At 45.4% G+C, this 9,464-nt stretch overlaps 1 protein-coding gene and 1 long non-coding RNA gene across 2 annotated transcripts in view; one reads left to right on the forward strand and one right to left on the reverse strand.

The window, feature by feature from the left end:
- The window catches only part of Cfap43 (cilia and flagella associated protein 43), a 78,898-nt gene that overhangs the window by 40,813 nt on the left and 28,621 nt on the right, over positions 1 to 9,464 (forward strand). Inside the window, exons 14-18 of the mRNA XM_050145873.1 lie at positions 1,593 to 1,765; positions 2,944 to 3,093; positions 4,562 to 4,692; positions 6,669 to 6,822; positions 8,957 to 9,043. Of these exons, the coding sequence (XP_050001830.1) occupies positions 1,593 to 1,765; positions 2,944 to 3,093; positions 4,562 to 4,692; positions 6,669 to 6,822; positions 8,957 to 9,043 (695 nt within the window). The remainder of the gene's footprint in view (positions 1 to 1,592; positions 1,766 to 2,943; positions 3,094 to 4,561; positions 4,693 to 6,668; positions 6,823 to 8,956; positions 9,044 to 9,464) is intronic.
- The window catches only part of LOC126503917 (uncharacterized), a 23,613-nt gene continuing 14,574 nt past the window's right edge, over positions 426 to 9,464 (reverse strand). Inside the window, exon 3 of the long non-coding RNA XR_007592454.1 lies at positions 426 to 688. This is a non-coding gene — a long non-coding RNA (uncharacterized lncRNA). The remainder of the gene's footprint in view (positions 689 to 9,464) is intronic.

Raw genomic sequence — 9,464 nt, forward strand, 5'->3', positions numbered from 1 at the left:
CTCACTCAGATGCATTGTTCCTATGCCAGCCTGGTCCCTCCAGTCCTGCATCTTTGATAGCTCTTTGATGTACTCGGGCTACTAGTTCATCCTTTTTGTTTTGTTTTGTTTTGTTTGGCCTTTGGTTCCTTAGTATGAGGCTTATTCTGCACTCCTCCTTCAGAGCCAAAAATGGAAGTCCTCCCTCCCCCCCCCCCCCCCCAAGCCCCCCCCCCCCTCCCCCCCCCACCCACCCCCCCCCCCCCCCCCCCCCCCCCGCCCCCCCCCCCCCCCCCCCCCCCCCCCCCCCCCCCCCCCCGCCCTTCCCCACACGTGTGTAACACCCCCAGCCACTCCCCTCGCCCCGTTTTGTATCAAGAATGGGATCACTTGGCCCTGGTGTCTTCATCCCCCCAGCCCCCAGCCTCCCAGCCCCCAGCCCTCCAGTCCCTCTTTCTGGCCCAGAGGTGTTGCTGTGGTGATTTTCTAGTTTCTTTTGGTTTGGTAATGTTCTGGCAAAGAGGTGGCTGCCCTCGTTTAAATAACTTAAAAAATGAATACTGGGGGGTGGGGCGGGGCGGGGGCAGTCTAAGCAGTGTGAGATGGGGACTTTCCTTCTTGCCTCAGGATTCAGGAATGTTTATTTGATTTTTTTTCCTTTCTTCCTTCCTTCCTTCCTTTCTTTCTTTCTTTCTTTCTTTCTTTCTTTCTGTAAGAAAAAAGAAACAAGATGAGCTGCCAAGCCAAGCTGATCTGTCATTTTGCAATGGCTCTTGTTTTGCAGTTTAAAATATTCATATTTAAATTCAGATGCTTTACAGTGTAGGTAAACCAGCTCTCTGGATTAACAGATATTCTTTTTGTCTCAGATGACAAATTTATCTAACTAGAAATTTTGCAAATATAGGCTTACAGAAAATAAGAAAAAAAACTCAAAATATTTTCATGAAAACATTGAGAATCTGAAAAAAAAAAAAAACTAATGCCGGGTATGGTGGTTCAAGCCCTTAATTCAAGCTCTTTGAAGGCAGGGCAAGGCAGATCTCTGTGAATTCCAACGCAGCCTGATCTGTATGCAAACTTGAGACCAACCAGAGCACATAGTGAGATCTTGTCTCAAGTAAAAAAGGAAGTGGGGGAAGGAAGGAGAAGGGAAGGAGGGAAGAATCAGAACTCAGGAGGCTGAGGCAGGAGGATTGTTGCATGTTTGAGGCCAGTAACACCTTTACAAAAGAAAAACAAGAAAAAAAAAAGAATTCTGGTATTAAGTCTATTTTAATGTTAGTTTTTAAGCTAGTTTCTGAAATGAAGGCTATGACATATCGTTTACTGACTATAATTTATAATTCTGAAGTGAAGGCTATGACATATGATTTACTGGCTATAATTTATAATTTCTGAAATGAAAGGCTATGACATGTCGTTTATTGGCTATAAGTGTCAAGTAGCTCTGGTTGAGGTCAACTTGTTTTAACATTTTCTTAAATCACCAAGTAACCTTTTTCCTATTACTCAACTGTTCAAATTTTTATTTTGCATTTCATAACTGTCCCCACGGATTTTCAGCGTGCAATCTCAGGCCCTTAGGCGCCCTCCTCTTCTCCATGTCTTAGTTCCTAGCGCCATCTCTGATGAAAGAGGAAGGCTGATGGACAGCTTCATCCACAAGTTCCTGTATGAGGTGGAGCACCCTCTGTCCTCCGCTGTGCTTGGCTTTGAGGGCGACAAGGTGTATGGTTTCTGCAGCCAAGTGCCGTACATCTGCAGCTATCTGATTCCCGAGAAGGTACGCCAGACTCCCGCCATCAAGACTGAGGCCACGTTTATTAGACGAGGCCCTCTTGGCTGCCTCGGCAGACCGATTCGACCAGCATCGCCTTCAGTTAGCCGCACGGGAGTTACTGGTTAACCCATCACGAATACAGCTGAGTGACCTCACCCTTACGCCACAGACAGCATCTTGTCAGACAAACATACAGGTGACAGAGTATTTGTTTAGCGCCTTGAAGTCACAGATGCCAGTGGCCATACGGTGCAAACTTTCCAGTGAAGCTTTCCACCTGGGCCCTAACTAAAATCACACAAAATAGTTAATCTATGTCTCTGTCGTGTTCCTTCGTCTCTCCAAACTTCTCCATTCTGGATCCCCTCCTCGCAGCCCAGGGTCTGGCATGCTGCTTTTGGCACTCAGCATCCCACTGATGCCCGTCTTCAGGTCGCTGGGAGGAGACTCCATCCCATGCTTCTCTAAATAATTTTTTATCTTCTCTCAGTTCTTTTCTCCCAGTGTAGCCAGTATTAGGTGCAGAAATTAAGAAAAAGAAGAGGTGGCTTGTGGTAACAGAAAATTCGCGAAAACTACTGTAGACGAAGCAATAATTATGCTGGACTTTGAAGGATGATTCAGATTGGGATATGGAAAAATAACATGTTCACCCTAAGGAAGGAGGGCGATGGGGATGTGGAAGAGGTGTGATGGGATGGAGTTGAGAAGGACATCTGAGACAAAAGGAAGGTCGTTTCTGAGGAGGGAGACAGGGGTGCATGGGACACAGAGTGAGGACATGGACAACTTGCATTTTGATTTGTGCGTGATGGTATATAAAAGTAATGGCTGAAAACAAAGACCCTCAGTGTAGGCTTGGATCCTCAGTGGCAGAATTACATATAAAGAAGCCATTGCTGGCTGAGCTGGGGTGTAGCTCTGTGGTTAAGAGTACTTGCTTATTATGCATAGGAGCCTGGGTTTGATCCCAGGATCAAAACAAACAAACATGCTCCTTGGCCGGCAAAATCAGCTTCTATCTGTAGAGATGTAATTAATACACGGTACAAACACGGGCGCTTTCCCAAGGACAGCATTCTCAGACTCGAGCCCGATCCCTCATGTAACACACCGCTACAAAACCAAAGTTGCCACTGGCCTGACCTTTTCCATATGTTGTTCTTTGCTTTGATTGGCAGAATCACGTTGGTGTTTGCGTACTCAAGCCACACCAAAAAGTCCAAACCAAACAGTACGGATCTGGGATGATCTCTATGTCTTCCCATGGATTATGGCTCCTGACAATAGCCAAATGTGGATTTCTCTGTGTCCGAGATATTTTCAGTCTGGTAAATTTTAAAAAGAATATCTGATGGGGGGGGGCGGTGTTAGAAACCTGAACAGTGGCTAAAGGTATTTGTTGCTCTCGCAGAGGACTGGGGCTCAGTTTCTAACACCCACTCAGTGGCTCACAACCAGTTCTAAGGGATCTGGCGCCCTCTTCTGACGTCTGTGGGCACCAGACACACATATGGTATACGTACATACATGCAGACAAAATACTTGTACACATAAACAAAAATAAATGACTCCCTGCTTAAAAGTTCTACTTTCTCTTCCAGAGGGCCTGAGTTTGATTCCGCAGCTGAACTGAATGGTTCTCAAGGGCCTATAACTCTGTCTCAGGGTATCCTATGCCCTGGCCCTCACGAGCAACTGCATACCTGTGCACATGCACACACACACACCTGTGCACATGGCCACACATACTCCTGTGCACACACATACTCCCGTGCTCATGCACACACATACTCCTGTGCACACACATACTCCCGTGCACACACATACTCCTGTGCACACACATACTCCTGTGCACACACATACTCCTGTGCACACACATACTCCTGTGCTCATGCCCACACATACTCCTGTGCACATGCACACACACACTCCTGTGCACACACATACTCCTGTGCTCATGCCCACACATACCTGTGATTAAATAGGAATCATTTCTCAGCATGGAGCATGCACATGGATTTTAGGCAGAAACAAAACATGTGGAAATTTTCCTAGGAAAATTGACCCAATTTCTTTCTTTTTTCTTGACTCACTGAGCACGTTAATGATCTTTAAGAGTCTTTCCAGTCGGCCTGCCCCTCTAAAGGAGGAAGCCCCAGATGGCGCACACAGAGCATGGGCAAGGCACTGCAGAAGGGCTCCTGCCCAGTTTCCCACTATTAAGCTTTTCCCTGGAAACTTCCTGAGAGGCTCTGAACGTCCAGCGCTCTGTGGTGAAGTTAGGGAACCTGCTCCCTGCCTGCTAGGGACTCAAGGGAGGAAATGATGTGTTTGGCAGCAATGCCACTCTGGCCTGAAGGGCCTTGGCTTGTTGTTGCTGCCCTCATGCCTTCTGAAAGAGCAGAAGAAGGCAGCGAGACCCTTGTCTGAGTCCGCCTACGGGTCTGCCCATGGACCTCTGACTCTTGAAGGCATCCTAATTGGGTTCCCTTAAGGTCCCTCCCCTAACTCCATAGCCTTCAGTAAGTTTGCTGACGGAGTGGCTGATTGCCTGGTTTAAGCTACTGGTTCTGATAGCTGTCCTTCCACGTTACACAAAGTAGTGGGAAAATAAATCAAGGTTGGGTGAGCTAGAGGTTTTAGGCACTGTGTTCTGTCAAGAACTGCCTCTGTACTGACTAAAATGTCATCAGAAGCACAACAAAATTACCCATTAGCAAAAGTATGTATGATGTTGGAAAAAATGCTGGAGAATTGCATTTATAGTTTCTTCATTTTATCCCTAAAACCATGGAGGAAACGTTTGCCCGGTGTCGGAGTCATTCTCACCAGGGGCACGGGATCCAGTACATAAAAATGTCCATGGATGGCCAGCACATCCTGGTGAACGGGAAAGATGACGGTACCCTCGTCTACCTCAAGTGGAAGTACGTATGGCGCACAGGCAGCAATGCGGTGTGCTGTGGTGTTTTAAACTCAGAAGACCAGTATCTCAAGAGATAGACTGTTACACGCAGAGATCCGGGAGGAGAGGGCACACACACACCACCACCACCCCTCTTGCTGTAGGAGTCTTGTGGGAGAGCCCAAGGGTGGAGAAGGGTGATGAGGAAGAAACATGGCCAGAACCATCGTCTCTGAAAGAAGGATCTAGAAGGAGAGGTGTGAACTGGGATAGGTGAGATCAAGTTCTGAGGGATAGGAGCTACTTCTTGGTGTAGGAACTTGACCCCAAGGCTCTTAGTAGCCTCAATGGCCCTAAGTGTGAGAGCTCCCCTCTCCCCAGGAGCTGTCCAGAGTGTGGCCTCTGGATGGTTGGCTGCATTTGAAAGGGTGCTCTAGGGGGAGTTATGGCCATCTCCAGGAATTGATTCAACCTGTGTTTCAATATGACACCCAAAAGACAGCTTGGACTTTAAAGGCTGTCTCATGGGAGACACTGAGGGACATCACTTACTTCAGCAACCGTACCTTTCAAACTTGGCTTTCCTTGGTAACATGGTGGAAACGTGAATACCATGGGGATTTTGTATCATAACATTTGGGACGCGGCTTATCTCAAGGACCTGTTTGGAAATGGCCATCATCATATCATTTCACACAGGAAAACCCTGACAAAAAAAATAGAAATTTGAATCAAATAAGTCATGGTCTGGTCTTTCCAGCCAGTGAATAAACAGTGTCTCCAGCCACAGCAAGAGGAGGTGCTCTATTTAGAAAAGAAGGCTACCTGAACTCCCACACTAAACAAAGTTGTTTGGAACCTTAGTCCAGGACTTAGGAGCCTTGTGACCCATACGCCTTCAATGAAACCTCTAAGTCAGTGGTTTGCAACCCATGGGTCATGACCCCTTGGCAGGGGGTCACATACCAGGTACCCTGCATGTCAATTATTTCCACTATGATTCATAACAATAGCAAAATTGCAGCTATGAAGCAGCAACAAAATCATTTTATGGTTGGGGTCACCACAACATGAACTCTGTGAAAGGTTTGCAGCATTAAGAAGGCTGAGAACCACTGCTCTAAGTTGTCTAGAACAGTGACACTCAAGATTGGTAGTCCGCGCTTCTGTGAAGCCATTAGGAATCCCTATCCGGGTGCCCTCCCTTCTAACGGCCTCAGAGTGTCAACTCCTGTTCTACTTTGCTTTTCTGTTGCCCTGATAAACGCTACGACCAGATGAAACTTGGGGAAGACACGATTTATTTCCGCTTGCATAGCTGTAGTCCATCACTGAGGGAAGCCAAGGCGGGAGCTTAAACAACACTGCTTGTTGGCTTGCCTCCCCTAGCTTGTGTATATGGCACAGACCACCCTACCAAGGGATGGCGCTGCTCATTGTATGCGGGGCCCTGTTACCTCAGCAACAAGATAATGCCCCAGAGACATGCTCGCAGGCCAGTTTAATGGAGGCAATTCAACTGGTGGCCCACTTTCCTAGGTAACAAGAGAACCTAACCAGAGGAGTAAGTAGCCCAGGAAGGCCTTTTCCCAAGCCCTCCCAGTGGTAGAAGTGTGAAGTTCAAGATGCCATGGGGTGTGGCCTGGAAATAACCTTTCGAGTTGGGCTCTGAGGGCCAAATCAAATAATGAGATCATGTATATGATGAATCCTGGTGCATTCTGGGGGCCCAGTTAGAGCAGTGAAGGTACAGGACAACATAAGGGGAGACCACCCAAGAAGGGTCAGGTCCATGAAAGGATCCTCTTCTGAGAAATGGAGGTCCAGTGACTGAAGGTCACCTTGGAGAACTCCCCAGGTTTCTCTGTAGTTGTCTGGGAAGAACACTGCTAAGTGTGATGATCTTAAACTGATTGTATGAATCTGTGTTCTCTCTCTCTCTCTCTCTCTCTCTCTCTCTCTCTCTCTCTCTCCCTCTCTCTCTCTTTCTCTCGTTAGGCGGCTTGGAGCAAACTTAGCAAATGAGATCTTTGAACACTGCCAACAACTAATAGCCAGTCTGAGCAAAACGGTGGAAAAAGAAAATGAATATTTAGTCACATCAGGAGTTTCCCAAGATGTGAAGCAAGAAGAGGAGCCAACAGAATCCGGTGTAGCTAGCTCTCTTTCTCCCTCTTTATAGATAAGATGGAAGTTGTCAGGGTTTTTTTTTTTTTTTCTTGTTTGTTTGTTTAAGACAAGGTTTCTCTGTGTAACAGGACTAGCTGTCCTGGAACTCGCTCTGTAGACCAGGCCGGCCTCGAACTCGCAGAGATCCGCCTGCCTCTGCCTCCCGAGTGCTGGGATTAAAGGTGTGTGCCACTACCACCTGGCCTACTATTTCTTCTTACCCAGTGTTTTTTCAACTAGAATATAAGCTACATCTGTTAGAAAACTCATCTTTTCTTAAAAGGATCACAAATATTATATCTCAAATTTCACTTAAACTATAAGATCTGGGCTTCCTCAAAAAAAAATTTTTTTAACCAGTATTGGTGTTTGGTCAAAGCAGTCTCTCTCTACTTCATATCATATTCATAATTTAAGAAGGGTCTGTCTAGAAATATTTATTTTATTTTTCAACAAATACTTTTTCAAATTAAGTAAAATTCACTTTATTGTGATGAGCTCACATAAAAATATCATATAGCTCACATAAAAATATCATATAGCTTAAGGAAGCCCCTGAAATAGTTGTCTGCTCTCAAACTCTGCACACCTTGCTAGACCTTCACACAGTCTGATTGGGCAATCTGAAGCAATGGGTATTGCTTGGGGTTTTTACACTTTCATTGCCAGTTATGGGTTGGTTGGTTTTTGTTTGTCTTGTTTTTGTCTTTATTTCTAAGACAAAGTCTCATTGTATAGCATTGACTGTCATGGAACTCGCTTATATAGCAGGCTAGCCTCAAACTCAGAGATTGCCTGCCTCTGCCTATTACATTTTTATATATGAACCCACCACAAAAGAAAAACTATCACAACAGAGCAGAAAGGGGTTCAACAAATAATGATTGGGTGCCTATAAAGTGTTGACCTAGGACGGACACCACCGTGATGGCGAAGACTTTTTTTTCCTGATATTCCCATGGGGCTGCTGGAGCTCAGAGAGATGGAAACATAGCACACAAGCAGATGATTAGTGGACAAGTAGAATAAGAAGGGTCGGGAAACAATGTTCGCTGGACTAGCCTCTCCATAAGAAAGAGGAGGGGCAAGAGAACTCAGGACAGGGGGACAAGTTGCTTGGTATATGATGTGTGGAGACCAGTAAATCATGACACAAAGACATTATTAGTTATGAATGCTCAGGCTAGCCCAGGCTCATTTCTGGCTAGCTTTTTTAAACGTAAATAAACCTGTTTCTCTTTCTCTACCTTTTGCCTCAGGACCTTCTGTATATCTCTTCTGATATCTCTGTCTGACCGGTTGGTAGCTGTTGACAGAGTTCTGTGCCTCCCAGTCCTGCAGCTATTCAGTCCTAACAAAACACACAGAGGCTTTTATTGATTATAAACTGGTTGACCTATTAGCTCAGGATTATTATTAACTAGCTTTTACAACTTAAATTAGCCCATCACTCTTATCTATGTTTAGCCACGTGGCTTGATACCTTACTCAGTGAAGCATTCTCATCTTGCTTCCTCTGCATCTGGCTGGTGACTGCAGACAGAGCCTTTCCTTTTCCCAGAATTCTCCTAGTCTGGTTGCCCTGCCTATTACTTCCTGCCTGGCTACTGGCCTATCAGCGTTTTATTAAACCAATACAAGTGACAAATCTTTACAGGGTACAAGAGCATTATCCCACAGCAAGGCACACCCCTCTCATTCTTCCCATTCTCGTCTCTCTTCTTCTCCATCTTAGATTCCTCCTTCTATTTATTCTCTCTGCCCACTAGCCCCACCCATCCTTCCTCCTGCCTATCTATTGGCCGTTCAGCTTTTTATTAGACCAATCAGATGCCTTAGGCAGACAAGGTGAAACAAATGCAATCCTTACATCATTAAACAAATGCAGCATGAACAAATGAAACATATCTTCACATAGTCAAAGTGATTTCCACAACAATCAGTCTTTAAAACATCTTATTTTCTTGGGATAGAGGTGTGAGGATTAAAGCATCTAGGCAGGCATGTGTCTGTGGTTCTTTTTAAGTGAGACAAGTGAAGTGGGGTTCAATGAAGTGGGGTGAGAAAAGAACTTGACGCTTTGTGAGACCTTTCTGTCTCCTTCCAATTTCTCTTAGAAAAAGCTGAGCTTGGACTCATCACAAGAGGAATTAGCCATCCATTCTGACAAAGAAATTTCTTGGATCCAACAAAAAAGTAAAGAGGTATTTGTTTCTTTGTTTGTTTGCTTGCTTGCTTGTTTGTTTGTTTGTTTGAGACATGGTTTCTCTGTATAGATCTGATTGTTCTGGGACTTGCTCCATAGACCAGGAAAGCCTCAAACTCAAGAAATCCACCTACCTCTGCCTCCTGAGTGCTGGGACTAAAGGTATGCATTACCGTACTCAGGCCACGAGAAGATATTTACAAAACATGAAACAGGTTTGAAGTAATACTCTGTGATGTGCCCACTGCATTCTGTTTCTATGGAAACCTGGGGGAGAGTTAGAACATTATGTGAGACACTGCTTGCAGTACATTGCATTGTACAAATGACTTTCCTAAAAGCAAATACACACCTAAGCCAGAGAGTAAGTTCCATTGGCCAGGGCTACACAGAGAAACCCTGTCTCGAAAAAGAAAAAA

This window comes from Alexandromys fortis, unplaced genomic scaffold, assembly GCF_014885135.2.
Source record: "Alexandromys fortis isolate MF-2015 unplaced genomic scaffold, M_Fortis_MF-2015_v1.1 scaffold_16, whole genome shotgun sequence".
In the NCBI taxonomy this organism is placed as follows: domain Eukaryota; kingdom Metazoa; phylum Chordata; class Mammalia; order Rodentia; family Cricetidae; genus Alexandromys; species Alexandromys fortis.